At 48.1% G+C, this 16781-nt stretch overlaps 1 protein-coding gene across 1 annotated transcript in view; it reads right to left on the bottom strand.

Moving 5' to 3' along the window:
• The window catches only part of LOC119454400 (neuron navigator 3-like), an 832501-nt gene that overhangs the window by 194589 nt on the left and 621131 nt on the right, over nucleotides 1–16781 (bottom strand). The window contains 1 exon segment of the mRNA XM_037716347.2: nucleotides 8529–8591. Coding sequence (XP_037572275.2) covers nucleotides 8529–8591 — 63 coding nt within the window.

The raw sequence follows: 16781 nt of genomic DNA, 5'->3' as shown, positions 1-16781 counted from the left end.
TTCTATTTTTAGAACGTAAGCAGAGGGCACAGCTATAAGACATGCTGATATGTGTTACAGCTAGGATGTACTGGGGAGGTTTCACAATGTTTTTTTTTTTTTTTCTTGCGCGGCGGCGGCGGTGACAGAAGTTTGGCGACGTACATGGTCGGTAGGGAAGAGGCAGAGGAGCGTTTTTTTTTTTTTTTTGCGTATCGGAGCCGTCGCAGTAGAGCCGGTGCGGTAAGCAGGAACATGCGTCCGGTATAGCAGATCGTATAAAGGTACTCAGCTCGGACATAGTGACGAACTTGCAATGGTTCGGGTATATATAGCGAAGGAATTTCACCGCATATATAGTGGAGGCGTTCTTGCAAATGTCTCCGTATGTATAGACTACAGGCATTGGCAAACCAGAGCCTACCGAAGCGTGTTAAGACTCACTCATGCATCGTCGTTGTCTTTTACAGGCGAAGCTATATACCTCTCGTTGGTCGGAAAATTTCGTTGCGTAAACACAAAACGCCAGGTTAACAATTGAAGGCAAACGGTATATCTTGCTTTGCAATGAGGCATACAGCATATACATTCTATATATACTTAGTGACGTCCCCACGCTTTCATATATAAAAGGGAGACCCGTCTAGCAACACATTCAGTTCATTCTAAGACTGAGATGGGTAGACCACGGAAATTAAAGACACCAGAAGAAAAGCGTGAATAGAATGCTCGACTATGTGTAGTGTTGATACAGCTTCGCTGGACATTCACGTTCGCAGAACGGGATGGCGGCCAATTTAAATATATATGTAATCCCACTAGGCGTCGACGCTTCCTTTCTTTTTGTTACAGAAACACGTGCACAGCTTCTAGGCCCTCATTATTGACGTCACTGCTCAAAGACCATCGGCGTTCATTTACTTTTGACATATGATTGACATATGGCCCACGTGTGACGTGCTACCTGAGTCGCAATTTACGTACACACGCATCGAAATGGTGCACTACGATTCGGTTTCCAGTAACAGCGTTAATGAGCGGCAGTGGGCTGGAAGTAGTGTCTCGGTGATTGCGTGCAGCCGGACGGATAGTGGTTCAGCGTTTCGCAAAGGCTACCTCTAGCCCCGCAGGTAGTGCGCTAATGGCGTTACCGCACTCTGACGTGCGCTGTTGGCACGCACTATACTATACCGAACAACGAGGAATCCTCCTCCGCTTGGCAAATGAACTGCAGCGAGACATCCTATATTCCTTCCTCCCCATCAAGGCGTCCCAGTTGACGGGTGGCCAACCAAGCACACAAGGGAAACCCACTGCCGAGGCTCAGAAAAAATACAGACGTTCAGCTATATATGGGAAATCAGACTTGGAATTCCCAGCGTGCCAGTTGCTAAAGCAACGTATCCCGTCTCTGCTTTCACCCGAGAGACGGCGCTCGAGACGGAGAGTGCGAACCCGCTCGGTAGCGCACTTGATTGTGATTGGCCCCGTACCTCATTTGCATACTAATTACGCCCGAGGCCGCCAACCACGCGTCACCGTGCACCAGTGAGCTAGGCAGCCTATACTGTCGAACCTACTCCGCACCAAAGTTTTTGTTTCATTTTTGTTTTCGCTTTTGTTTCGTGACGTTGCTGTTTGCTTCGTGCGATCGTGTCGTGCTGGAAGCCCCCACTGGTGCATACGCGAGGGTTTAATTGCGTCGCGTCACTAGGGGGCTCGCCGATTAGCGACGGACGCTTGCGCGAGAAGCCGCACCACTTTCAATTTAGGCCGCCGACGAGCTCACGGCTCGCTGCGTGAACTATCTCCGGGGATTGGTGAAACGGTGGAGCGAAAACAAAAACCATAGAAAGACGGTACACATCAGACAAAAAAAAAATGGAGCAGGAAAGTTAGTGACGCCAACGAGGCTCCTCGGGCCGCTACAGAACGCCGGGACGTCAGAACATACACCCCTATTACTTTGCCGGGGACACGTGACGAGAGCGAGATTTCGGCAAACTATAATGCGTTATGCGGCTGACGCTTTTAACTTGCTCCGGAATGTCGAAAGTTTACCGGAGATTGGGCGGAGTTCAACTGGGTGACTGTCGAGGCGATTTACGAGCTTCAATCACGTTCTTCGTTCGTCGGATGGTGTAGTCGCTGCTCAATCTAATTCGGATTATCCGCTGGTAATTAGAAGAGGTTGGTCAGGGACTCACGAGAGTTTCATATACACGTCATGGACACGTCATGGAAGACGGAGAGAGAGTGAGAAAGCAGCGAGGCGCGAGCGTTGTGGACATCTGGATTGCTACCTTAAGTGCATGGGAAGAGGGGACGTGAGGGTGAAAATATAAAGAAGGAAAAGGGAGTTTAGTGCTCAGGCGCCCTCATCTTGAGCTGTTAGCGATGTCGTTTCATACATGTAACAATCTCACGCGCGGCATTACAGTCGATTAGTATGCACGAAAACGGTTGGCCGAATGTGTTCGATGTTTACGACAATGACAATTTGAGATCACCACGCAGGAAATTTAGAAATTGTGCATGTAACAAACCAAGATGGCGGCGCACACGCATCGACAATAAGATAGTCTGTCGCATAAACCTTTCACTTAAAAAAAAAAAAAAAAACAGAACCAGAATTTTAGTACGTGCCGTGTGGAGTCAGAACTCGAGGTGATGCAGCCCGACGCGACCGCGTTTGCTTGCATCTTGAAAAAGAAGGTCGGGCGAGTCAAGTCACCCCTTGCGGGCGAATCGACCGAACTCGCCTCGACGTGCACTCGGCCCGACGCACTAGCGTTTCGCGATACCGACGACCGAATTTCGGCCCGACCTTATCGGGATTATGTAAGCGCGGCTACGGATGGGACATCCCACGATATCACCGCGGTCATAAACGTCGCAAGCAGGGCTGCTAGCTATACTACTGCTAAACGCACAGCCCTCTTGCGAATTCTACGTCGAGCCACGCCATGCAGACGCCACCATTGGAGCGAAGCTGTATTCCTCAGCGTATATAGGAGGCTTGGAGGAACGCAGCGAGGCAGACACGTCTTCAGCGACTCCAAATAGGAACACTGGGGTTATTGCGTAAGTCGACTGGCGCAAGAACACGAGATAAAGAAAAAAAAAAAAAAAAAAAGGGAGCCGACGGCCAGCGCGGACGTGCTGTCTGCGTAGGCCCAACAAGCTCGAGTCCTGGGCGTGCTTCTAATTACTAAACGCGAGTTGGTATCGACCCGCGTCGCTAGTGCGCGCTACACCGACGTCGACGTCAGCGACAGGAGCGCGGACATATCAGCCAGGAGGGGGGGTCGAGTTAAGTGAAAGTACTGCCGTCCTTGGGGACTGCAACAAGCGTCATTGCGTGGGATGAAGGGAAACGGGCTGGGCGGGTTGTGTAGGATACGGACCGTTCGATACGCCAAGTTTCTCTTGCTTCTTCGTCTCCGAATCACCGAAGGCGCGCATGCGCTCAATCGAGATTGGACGCACGTCACCGGTCGTCCGTCTTGCGCAGCACACGCGGCCGATCTCGTTTATATACCGGCCGCTGCGTATTTGCGCTCGCGTCGCGAACGCCGGCTCCGGACGCTGGCTCGCGCCTCGTATAACGCCGCCGGAGGGCCTACTATACCTCCGATATACGGGCAGCTCTATGCGTACCTGGCGCAGCAAATCTGGCGCTTTTTGTATCGCGGTGCATTTGCCTCGCGGGAATTTCACCGGAGAGGGGCCTCGATGCGATGGGGGTGGTCGTTGCGACTGCTGCATCGATCGGTCCGATTCTCGTGACCGCTGACGCGTTTATGCAAATTCTTAATCTATTATTCTTGCACGCCTTATGAAATCGTGTAAATCTAGGTGATTACAGTGAATTGCCCAAGCAATCGTTAATAACGCACGTGATAGAACGTGAAACAGAACTGAGATGTCTTTTTTTTTTTTTTGTTAGCAGCTGTTTCACGTCTATAATTTTTCAAATCCAATGTTTCGAATGCTAAGTTATTTAAGTATATTGTGTTACTCAACGTGTCCAAATTGTTTACATGGTATAATGCACAACTTTTTTTATATATAACACCGTTATCCTGTTGATTTGGTTATGGTAATTATTTTCCACAAGTTCTCGTTATTTTTTCTCATATATAGCATGATATCTTCCCTTACGTTGCGCTGTTTCATTCTGCCACCTCGATGTGACGTGCCGTGCGATTTGAAACTTATGCATGTGGATGGACGCAAATAGGAGCAGGAGCCTTTTGTCATGCCCAGCAGCCCTTTGCTCCCGTTTTGGAAGCAGAAAGAAATAAAACTTCCAACTTCAACTTCTTCTCCATACATAGCATAACTCGCAAAGGGAGCTTCTTACTTGACGCTCGAACAGAGAAAGCACGCATCGCACAACGAACTTACAGCGCGCAGCCACTGACTCAAGACATGTCACTATTCCATCCCTGAGCAGTGACACGGATTTTATATATATATATATATATATATATATATATATATATATATATATATACGGATGAGTGGCATTCACGCTGAGTACAGCGATGTGCTGAAAAACGGAAGTCGCGAAGCTCTTTTACGAAGCAGTGTAAAAGAAAGCGCCAGCAGCGTGAACAGAACTCAAGTTGAGAGCCATACAGGGCTACTGGTGTTCATCCCTTTAAATTCCTTCACCCGTGTAGGGTAGCAAACCGGACGTGCGTCTGGTTAACACCACTGCCTTTCCTTTCTTCTTTTTCCTCTTCCTCCTCAAGTAAACTGGAAGCTACAGGCCAAGAGAAGTACGAAGTACGGAAGTCAGGCGCCGTAATGAGGAATAGGCGAACGTACAGCCTTCGTCAAAAAAAAAAAAAAATCAAAGCCACCAGGAACACGAATATACTCGTCCACACCGTGAAGGTCATCTACGCGTGGAACTACTGGCTACTAAATACAATACACGGTGAGGAACCGCCTTTGGAACAGTGTGAGATAGAATGCAAGTTCCCCTACGCGTCGCCAAGTCAGATGCGGTCACACACACTACACCTTGCGTTCTTCTGACAAAGTCAGGCATGTTACATCCGGAATTTCACCATGCACATGGTACGTCTCAGCATTTCATACGTCCGCAAGTTTCCTAGCTAAAGCGATCGCTTCCTTTTCAGTGAAAGATGCACAAGTGAGGCGTACTTCCACGCAAAATGAGCGAAATCAACTTTACGAGGGGCAGGTTTCTTTATTTTTTTTCTACGATTTACATTGCGGGATCCTATAGACAGCCACGAGCCGAGACTTAATGTCAGCCCCTCAAGAGACAATGCCCACATGAGCGCAAAAGGTGGCCGCACACAGCTGTTACCTTTTATGCTGCGTGGTCTGAGCGACCCAGAAAACTTGCCGGACATGCTTCAAGGTTTGCGCTTAGTATAACACATTCATCATCATCATCATCAGCCTATATTTATGTCCACTGCAGGACGAAGGCCTCTCCCTGTGATCTCCAATTACCCCTGTCTTGCGCTTGCGTATTCCAACTTGCGCCTGCGAATTTCCTAACCTCATCATCCCACCTGACTTTCTGCCGTCCTCGACTGCGCTTCCCTTCTCTTGGTATCCATTCTGTAACCCTAATGGTCCACCGGTTATCCATCCTACGCATTACATGGCCTGCCCAGCTCCATTTCTTCCGCTTAATGTCAACTAGAATATCGTCTACCCCTGTTTGTTCTCTGATCCACACCGCTCTCTTCCTGTCTCTTAACGTTACTCCTAAGATTTTTCGTTCCATTGCTCTTTGTGCGGTCCTTAACTTGTTCTCGAGCTTCTTTGTTAACCTCCAAGTTTCTGCCCCATATGTTAGCACCGGTAGAATGCAATGATTGTACACTTTTCTTTTCAACGACAGTGGTAAGCTCCCAGTCAGGATTTGGCAATGCCTGCCGTATGCACTCCAACCCAATTTTATTCTTCTGTAAATTTCTTTCTCATGATCAGGGTCCCCTGTGAGTAATTGACCTAGATAAACATATTCTTTTACAGACTCTAGAGGCTGACTGGCGATCCTGAATTCTTGTTCCCTTGCCAGGCTATTGAACATTATCTTTGTCTTCTGCATATTCATCTTCAACCCAATTCTTGCACTTTCTCGATGAAGGTCCTCAATCATTTGTTGTAATTCCTCTCCATTGTTGCTCAATAGGACAATGTCATCTGCAAACCGAAGGTTGCTGAGATATTCGCCATCGATCCTCACTCCTAATCCTTCCCAGTCTAAGAGCTTGAATACTTCTTCTAAGCATGCAGTGAATAGCATTGGGGAGATTGTGTCTCCTTGCCTGACCCCTTTCTTGATAGGTATCTTTCTACTTTTCTTGTGGAGAACCAAGGTAGCTGTGGAATCCTTGTAGATATTTGCCAAGATATTCACGTATGCCTCCTCCACTCCTTGATTACGCAATGCCTCTATGACTGCTGATATCTCTACTGAATCGAATGCCTTTTCATAATCTATGAAAGCCATATAGAGAGGTTGATTGTACTCCGCAGATTTCTCGATTACCTGATTGATGGCATGGATATGGTCCATCGTAGAATATCCCTTCCTGAAGCCAGCCTGTTCTCTTGGTTGACTGAAGTCAAGTGTTGTCCTGATTCTATTCGAAATTATCTTGGTGAATATTTTATACAATACTGAAAGCAAGCTAATGGGTCTGTAATTCTTCAATTCTTTAACGTCTCCCTTCTTATGTAATAGTATAATGTTGGCGTTCTTCCAGCTCTCTGGTACACTTGAAGTTGTGAGGCATTGCGTATAAAGGGCCGCAAGCTTTTCAAGCATGATATCTCCTCCATCTTTGATTAAATCTACTGTTATTCCATCTTCTCCAGGCGCTTTTCCCCTGGTCATGTCTTTCAAGGCCCTTCTAACTTCATCGCTAGTTATAGAAGGAGCTTCTGTATCCGGTTCATCACTATTTCAAATGGAAGTAGCTTGGCTGTTTTGGCTACTGTACAGATCAGTATAGAATTCTTCTGCTGCTTTTACTATGTCATCGAAATTGCTGATTATATTACCATGCTTATCTTTCAGTGCATACATCTTGCCTTGTCCTATGCCTAGTTTTCTTCTTACTGATTTCATGCTGCGTCCATATTTTACGGCTTCCTCAATTTTTCCCACGTTATAATTTCGAATATCCCTTACTTTCTTCTTGTTGATCAGTTTTGACAGTTCAGCGAATTCTATCTCATCTCTTGAGTTGGACACTTTCATGTTTTGTCGTTTCTTTATTAGGTCCTTTGTTTCTTGGGAGAGCTTCCCTACAGGTTGCTTTGGTGCCTTACCTCCCACTTCAATTGCTGCTTCTGAGATCAGCCTAGTTACGGTTTCATTCATTAGCTCTATGTTATCTTCATCTTCCTGTTCTAAAGCTGCATATTTGTTTGCGAGCACCAGCCTGAATTGGTCTGCTTTTACCCTTACTGCCTCTACGTTGGCCTGTTTCCTCTTGACTAATTTCACTCTCTCTCTCTTCAAATTGAGAGAAATCCTAGACCTCACTAACCTATGGTCACTGCACTTAACCTTACCTAACACTTCTACATCTTGCACTATGCTTGTATCGGCAGAGAGTATGAAATCTATTTCATTCCTTGTTTCTCCATTAGGGCTTTTCCAGGTCCACTTCCTGTTGCTGCGCTTCCTGAAGAAGGTATTCATTACTCGGAGCCTATTCCTTTCCGCGAATTCTACTAACATCTCTCCTCTTGCATTCCTAGAATCGATGCCGTAGTTGCCAATGGCTTGCTCACCAACTTGCTTTTTCCCCACTTTTGCATTGAAGTCGCCCATGACTAAAGTATACTGAGTAAAGTATACTGAGAAACTGAACCTGGCAACGTTCAACACGCGCACCCTCTCGAGTGAGGCTAGCTTAGCAGGACTATTTGAAGAATTATCAGGCATTTCCTGGGATATTATTGGCCTTAGTGAGGTTAGAAGAACTGGTGAGGCTTACGCAGTACTGACTAACGGCCACGTCCTCTGCTACAGAGGTCTTCCCGATAAGAAAGAATCCGGGGTAGGATTTCTAGTGCATAACAACGTAGCGGGCAACATTGATGAATTCTACAGCATTAATGAAAGGGTAGCAGTCGTCGTAATAAAGCTGAATAGGAGGTACAAAATGAAGGTAGTACAAGCCTATGCCCCAACCTCTAGTCACGATGAAATGCGCTTAGTATAACACATTACGTATGCAATAACTGCATCAATGCAACAATTATTTTGGACCATTAGTTGCCTTGCTTTACTAATATACTAGTAAAAATCGTAAGGCCGGTAACTTGAAGTTTCCCATCTACGAAGGCTATTGATGCAGCGTCTATTATACGTACTTGTCGGACAAATAGAAAGAATCTCCGCGATTAGAATTTCAAGCGATTGATGCATTGACATCATCTGCAGCTTCGGCGAGCGACAGCTGCAGGCTCTCGCGTTTACACGACGAGGAGGACAGGCAATTTCGTCCACCGGATGAGAGGAATATCACCCCACTCACCAGTTTCTCGGCGGGTACAGCTGATTCGTGCTGGTCGCGACCAATGTCGTGGTGCTGTCGTTGCTACTTTCCGGATTCCATTTTTTTTGCGTTTCACAGTCCAGAAAACAATCCAAAGCACGGTAGGCGATTGGTCGTGCAGAACAGAGATGGTTGCATGCCAGGTTTGTTTGGGTTGGCGGCGGCGTTCAACCAGCAGGGCACGGGATGGGTCGTTGCGACGGCGTGCGAAGCAGTGGGGGGAGGGGGGGGGGAGATGTGTAGAAAGGCGAGGGGAAGTCGAGGGGAGAGCACGGGTAAGGGGGAAGGCAAGAAGATGCGAAGGAGGCAAGGCAGACAAGGGGAGAGCGAAGGGAATCACGATGACAAGAGAGATTGAAGCACGCAAGACAGGCATGGCAACAGAGCGCAAGATGTGGAACGAATGAATCAAGCAAAGAGTGAAAAGAGAAAAGAAGCGTGATAGAACATGGGGAGTAAAGAATGCAGGGGACAGAAAGGATCGATCAAATAATGCGTCGAAGATAAGAACGAGGAAGCGAGCAGGAAATAAGTGAAAGGAATGGGATTCAATGAATGAAAGGAGGACGTTAGTAAGATTATAGAAAGAGAGAGAGAGAGAGAGATAAAGGTAAGGCAAGTGTAAACGTGCAGATAAAATGTAACGTTTCACGCGGGGAGAGCAGGAATAGAGGGAGTGCGAGACGGGAAAAGACACCATTTGAAGCAAAGGAAGCAATATGAACAACATTACGGAGAGGATGGAGAGTGAGCAAGCGCAGGCAGAAGAGATAATGAGGAGCGTTGAAAGCATGGCGCCAAGCAGTGCGTGGACAGACAGGAAGAAAAGACGTTTTACGAAAAGGAAGCCGAGGGCGCGAGCAGGAATAAAAGAAAGAAAGAAAGCGGGATGGGAAAAGGAAAAGAAACAAAAACAAAACAGGAATTAGCATCGATCAGACGTGAACGGCGAAAATAAAATTGCGGCAACGCTGCACAGAGAAAGGGCAAACAAGAATCTAGTTGAGTGCGTAATGTCCAACAAAACATAAGGTGTTGCATAACTTGAACTCAAAGTAATAAACCAGTTGAATTTGCAGAAAGAAAACTAAAGCGATTAGCCTTATCATGTGCACGGGGTGTTAGGCATCGCTTTCGAGTCCCAACAGCACGCCACGCATAGCAAATAAAAGGCATACGAAAGCAGGAAAAACAGGGAGGTGGAGCTGCTCGTGAGAATCTATCAATGTTGGAAGAGTCGGGAAAGCTCGTAATGACGACGTAAGCACTTACGACACGCCTCACAGGCGAGCAAGAGTTCCTGGCGCTGTAAGGAATCGGGCTGTACCAATTAAGCACGTAATGCCTGTTTCGGCGTACGCCGGTGTACTTCCACCAGAACGAGGTATCCGACAAACATGCTCAGAAACCTATCTGCTTGACGAATATTCCTTCTTCATGACACTAAACAATATATTCTGCCTTATCGCCCCTGTGATCACAGAGTGCACTGTTAAGAAATACGACGAGGTCAGTCAATTAGGGAAGTGTGATCTAGTGGACATGTCCACGTCGTCTGCTACTGAAGTTCTAATTGGTCAGGCGGGTATGGGTGACGAAGAGACAGGCGCCCGCAGCTTATCAGCACTTCAGCATCTGACGAAATGGACATGTCCACTAGGTGGACACTTACAGGATACCTCCCCTACAGCGCTGCCTGGCCCAGGCGGAGCACTCTGAGATCCAGCCAGGCTACATATATAGCGGCTCTGCCGCTCACCGTTTGCTGCAACCTGATGCGGCAACCCAATAGTTTTGTTTTATCCCCCTGATAAAACAAACTACTCCGTCACCGGAAGAACAGTTTCAACTCTCCACGATGGCTCTGTGGCTATCCCGGTTAGCTTCAGAGCCCTATTTCACAGTTTCGACCCGCGGCCATGATGGCAGCATTCCGAAGGGGGCGGAATGCAACATCTATCGTGTGTAACTAGCGTCCGGTGCCCGGTATACGATACCGCATGTGGCCGAAATCAACCCGGACTCCTTCACTGCGGCGTCTCTGATAGCCCCCGGGTTCGTTTTGGGACGATAAACACCATCAACTAAACACGTCGGACTGATCAGCATGAGAAAATGCATCGCTACTGTCATGTGGCATAAGTAAACATTGGAAATAGGCCAGTTAGACGAAAACCCGTGGACGCAGCACATCACAGACAGAGCTCACGGACCGACTTAGCCGTCGGTCGTTATGCTGACAGGTTAAAGGTTATCTAAGCGGCCATCTACCGATTCCGCAAAGAGAAGTCGCAGCTAATAAGACCACCTTCCCTCTTTCAATATCAACGCCCGCTCATTCCAGCCGACACCACCAGTTCGTCGGACGCAACGAACAAAGAAGTCTAGCATACTGACGGCGGTCGTCTCAAGCAATGCTTTATAACCTTTCCTGCTTACGTCCTTCTCGATCGATAGACCTGCGTCGTTTGCGAATATTACGGACCACGTGGACGACCAAGACTTTGGCAGATCCCCAATTTCCCCCAGTCTTCCCAGCGCCTTGTTGTAGAGCCTAAACAGCTACAAGAAATCCCTTGTCCTTTTGTCGTTTTTATGCACATCTGAGCAGCACAAGCCCGAAGTGGCGTCTGTGTTATTTTGTGTACCGGCCACGGAAAAGTCTATCGAAAACTTTCGGTAGAGTCCGCATGAACGATACTCAATCTTCAGGGTCTGCAGCCGGCTGTTTATCTTTTCCAGAGCGGACGTCACGTTATAGGGGTCTCCTCTGAAATTTTCCCTCGGCGCAGATACCGAAATAAACTTCCATCCCAGAGCGCCAACTATCTCTGAAAACTACTTGGCAAGGCGGCCGAAGTTCGCACGGCAAATAATCAAGAAGGAATGAGTTCAGGCAGACCCCAGCCGTAGTGGATGATTTGCGTTCCTACTTTCCAAGTCCGGCGTCGTTTTCAAGGGCGTCCGCGATCACGGACGGCAAAACACGCACTATGTATGCACATACCCAAGCGGCACGGAGCGCATTCCTTGCCGCGATAGCGAAAGTGCAGAGAACGCACGCACGCACGTACTCTCTCTCTCTCTCTCTCACACATACGCACACATGCACACGCCCCTGCGAGTTATCTCGACAGCGTTGAGACGTAACATCGTCGCCTGGTTGCGCTATTTTCTCATGTAACATGTATTGCGTAAGTTCAACCACATTCAGGTTGCGACATGTTGGGGCATAACCGTCTTTTCACGCATATGAAGAAGAAGAGCGCAGTTACGAAGGAAATTCTCCGGGCTGTGTTTAAGTATGCTAACGTAAGCACGATGGCATCACTGTTTAGGTTTGGGCACGCGTATTGGTTTAGGTTTGGACACGCCGCGATCGCACGCATATTTATCTCGCGCCAAAGATAACTATACATTTGCTTTTTTTTCTCCACTTCTATGTTAGTTTTACCTAGTTTCACTATATTATTTACTGCCGATACACTGTTGTCTATTAATACCGTTATTTACTTATATCTGTATCATCATTTATCATTTTTGCAATGCAATTGTACGCATTCACCTACCGTTCTTGCCATTGTAACTTTTATGTAACCATGAACAGGAGGTCCCAATTCAGTTTTTACTATGGGACCTCCTCCTGTATACCTCTATCTGTAAAAGCTTTTCGTGAAATAATAACGATATGATTGATTGATTTGATTGATTGAGACGACTGGCCCAAGCGCGAAGTCGCATATCACGCCCGATATTGCGCGCGCGCCATTTTCTTCTTCTTCTTTCTGGGGTTTTACTGTGCCAAAACCAGTTCTGATTATGAGGCACGCCGTAGTGGAGGGCTCCGGGTTAATTTTGACCACCTGGGATTCTTTAACGTGCACTACAACGCAAGCACACGGGCGTTTTTGCATTTCGCCTCCATCGAAATGCGGCCGTCGCGGCCGGGATTCGATCCCGCGACCTCGTGCTCAGCAGCGCAACGCCTTCGCTGACTGAGCCACCCCGGCGGGTTGCGCGCCATTTTCTATTCGGCCAGAGACGCAGGAATAAAACGGACGAACCTTATCGCTGGCTTTCGCGTCGCAACTTCTTTCCGCACGCACGTGTAACACACCTCCTCACCAGTTTTACATCGACATAAATCAAACATCTCAATCGTCTTCGAGGCATCGCTACGTCAACGTCTCGCATTTGGCACGAACTGCTGGATGAACTTCGGCACAAATTGTGCACGGCGTAGTTAACAAGAATAAAGGTTGCCTTACATTAAAGTTGTAACCTGTACCGTGCATAAACACAAACATTACAGGAGATTACTCGTTGCATAGGATGACGATGAAGACAATTGTACGCATAGCATTTAGACGTATATAATTTATTAGTCGCGTCACCGAAGCTTCGCCTCACCTAACTTTGAACAATTTCTTTTGCGTATGCATACATTATTTTAGTAAAAAGAAGAACTTGTGTCATTGAACCACTTTCGTTTGTGAGCGTTCGCGTTTGTACGCGTTGGAAAAAAAGAAGTAATAATAAAGAAATGACCACGTAGTTGTCAATTCTGCGTCGGAGCACTAGATGTGGTCACGTAGTGTCAAACAAGTGCTGCGTTCTCGGCGGACCTGGAAGCTCCAATTACTTTGAGAGATGGTGGCCCCGTAGACCGCTCGTCCCACTCTCGCGCACCCATGACAAGCAAAAGGCGAAGAAATATCCCAGCGCCGTCAGCGGTGCGAAGCAATGAGCAGTGCGGTGTGATCAATGAGACAGCGGGAGGCCGAGACCGATGGGCTGCGAGTGGACCCTCGGGTTCCAGCTACCATCCGTCTTGTTAATACCGTGCACTGGTGAGGGAGCGAGGAATCGCGAAGAGGCGGTAATTAATGCGCTGCGGAAAAGTAGTGCCGAGTTTCGACAGCATCGGGACGCGATGCATTCGCTAACTACTTCTTCTTCTTGCTTACGCTGTTATATCAAAATACAACGTTAGACTAGTTGGTCCGTAGCTGTGAAATTTTGCGAGTAATTTTGTGGCGGGAGAATTTGCATATCTTTCTGCCTTCCGCATGGCACTTCGTGGCGGCGTCTGCTTCTGTGCTATAGAAAACAGATTTTTGTAGCGGATGTACAGGCTACCGAGTACTGCTACTGCGCGCTGCTGTGTATAGTGTGGAGGATCCACATCTGCTGGCTAATACCTAGCGTGCAGCCAATGCACAAACGGCAACGTGCATCTACAGATATGGACATATGGACGGCACGCAATAGGGGCACTACTGATGTTCTTATGTGACGCTGGCTTTCGTGCCTTTTGTCGGGCGTCCGTATATGGTAAAGTGTCCGCTAAGCACATCGCCTATCACTTGCTACATTTATTTAGCTCACCGAAGACATGGTCTCCATTTCAATGCCACCTAAATTATTATACCGAACACCGCAAAGTTCGCGCGAACAGCCTCCACGATATGTGAGATCGGGGTGCGCGTATCCGACACTACGATGCTTTGCATGTGTTCTTGTGTGCTCGCGTGTATCGTCCCAAGCTTCCCTGTTCCACTTTTCTAGCCAAAAGAGCGAGCGTTGAAATGTCACCAATGAAACTAAAATGTTGTAACGAGAAAGGCCGAGTACTTGCAATAAATGCGGGAAAGAAACGTTGAAGAAAGATGTACTAATTACGCAGCTTGCTTGACAGCAGTTATACAGTTTCGAAGCCCTGCACCCTTCTCCAGACCTGCCAAGTACACACCCTGTCTCCCCAGTTCCCGCCGATCCTCACCCTCTCCCCCTTTTTGCCTGCGACTCCAGCCGCATCTCCAGTTTTCGTTCGAGCGGCGGCATGAACGTTGCCCAACGGACTAAGGGTCGGTCTTCGGGCAGGGATTAATCTGGCGTGTCGCCGCCGCACCAGTCTACGTATTCTCCTCTCACTCCTGGCTCGACTCGCAGCCCCCGCCCCCCCACTCCACCCCCCACTTTTTTTTTTTTTTTGAGCTACCCCGTCTCGACCGCGCGAGGCATAGACGACCCGGCCGGGGGCGGCGTTCACCTCAAGGTGGTGGCGAAAGGGCTCCTGCCACCCTCTTCAGCTACGTTTTTTCCTTCTCAGAAAGTGGACGAAAACGAGCGCGACAAAGCACCCAGCAGCGACAATAGCGACGCGAGAATTCGTTCATTTTAGGACCGGGATTCCCGAATCGTACGCGTGTCGTCAACTGGCAACGCCGACGGCGCGGGCGCGGATGAACGACGTTGAGCAAGCTTGCGATTGCTCCATGATTTTGTACTGTAGCGGGAGAAAAAAGGTGATCGCCAGACGAAAACACAAAGTGGCCGGCCACGAAATAGTGGAAACGCGGTCCGGCAATACCACGACCGAAGGTCTTCGTCAGCATCTTCAGAGGTCGCTAAGCGGCTGCGGCGTTATTGCGCTGGAGCATGAAGCCGCGGTGGCCACGTTCCGTTATGCCGCGTTCCGTTATGCTTGGTTACGTAAAAATGGACGTGTAAGGAGGCTTCAATGGACCTTAGGATACTACAGATGACCAAAGTCCTCCGCAGGTCCCCGATAAGGTCTTTCAATCCTATAGATAGAGTTTTTGGCCTGAATATTCTTTAAGGTCGTCTGTCGGTTTAATGGTGTGCGCATTATAAAAGGAAAACATACAAGCCCTACACGCGCACACGCATGTGAGAAGTGCCTGCTTGTTCTATTTGACATAGATGCTGGGTCCCTGGCCTTGCAAAGCCCTGGACTTCTTCTCTTTATATCTACGATATTGAATCCCTCGTATCACTCGATATGTGCCGCTTTTCAATGAACGCCTTTCACGCCAATGCTTTAGCGAGCTGCGCCATTATTGCACAGGGTATGTGCCGCTCTGGAATGAACGTCTCGTCAACTTGGGTCACTGAGTATGTGTCACTAAGCGTGCGACGGACAAGAGAACAATTGTCAGTGCTCGCAGGCACCGGCGCTCCGCGTCTCTTGTCTCTGAGGCCACACACGCAATTCTCGGCCGTGTCACTAGATGGCCCAACGCGCACAGAAAAAAAGCGCGAGAGAGGAGACCAGTTGTCGCATGACGCGTTTCTCAGCGCTCACACACACCGGTGCGCCATGCATGATGGAGCCGAGTGTTCTTCGGGAGGCGCGAAAGAGGAGTCCCGCTGGAGTACACGTCTCATACATAACTCGTTTCGACGGCGGCAGTACGTTGTGTGGCTATATTGATTCAATACTTACGCATTACCGTCTACCGTCATCGTGAGATGAGTTCTGCCGTATCTTCTTATTTGGGGTTAGGGGTTAAATCATCACACTGATATAGTACTGTCACCGTACGTTCATCACCATTCTCGTGGGCGACTGGCAAAAGATGCTGGTTTTCACGGGGGTGGGAGGTGGCCAGGCTCACCCTTGGCGGGGGATTCACAAGTTTCTCACGTTAAGGAGTTGGTCTGCCGCCGGGTGGTACTGCTGGTATCTGTCCCGGCCTCCTCGATAGGGGGAGCTATGGGCAGGTCGCGGAGCGCTTCTGAAGCGCAGAGGCACGGTAGGAATCCCGGGATAGGAAGCGCTCCCCCCAGTTCCACCTTTTTTGTTTACGATGAATCGCTCCAATCACTCGCATATTGAATCAATAGGTATGCTCTCTAAATTATGACCGACCCACATTATCACATCAAGATTTTGTGTGTGTGCGCGCGTGTGTGTGTTCTCTTTTTTGAATCAAACAAAGTTTTAACATGATTACCTGCCGACATCGCCTAGGACACTTACTCTGCTGCCGATGAAATCACAAGACCTGCACATTTTTTTCTTCTATTCTTACGTCAACGTGAACAGCATCATGTAGTCTACTCCGCCATATTGGAGGTTACGACATAAATACAGATGTGCCCAGGCTTTATTTTTACTGCCATCCCTCAGTAAACTGCAGTATGTACGTTTTGCTACACTATTGTGCTGGGAGTTTTAAAAATATTTTTTTTGTAATGCTCCGCTGTTTATATTGTTACGCATAACAATGCACATCCATTGTATATGTGTATGTTATCTATGTACAGTATGTTACATGTGTGTTATATGGGCATGTCTAATGCGTAAAGTTAAATGTACAAGAATATCAGAGCTGCACATCGTCGTGTGTACAAAACAGTAACTCTTCATGAGACAGGGAGTAGCAGACGCCGCATTCGATCATGCGCCAACATCTCATTCTTATC

This window comes from Dermacentor silvarum, chromosome 5 (genome assembly GCF_013339745.2).
Source record: "Dermacentor silvarum isolate Dsil-2018 chromosome 5, BIME_Dsil_1.4, whole genome shotgun sequence".
NCBI lineage: Eukaryota > Metazoa > Arthropoda > Arachnida > Ixodida > Ixodidae > Dermacentor > Dermacentor silvarum.
The sequence above is the reverse complement of the archived record's forward strand: the minus strand, read 5'-3'. Positions and strand labels throughout refer to the sequence as shown.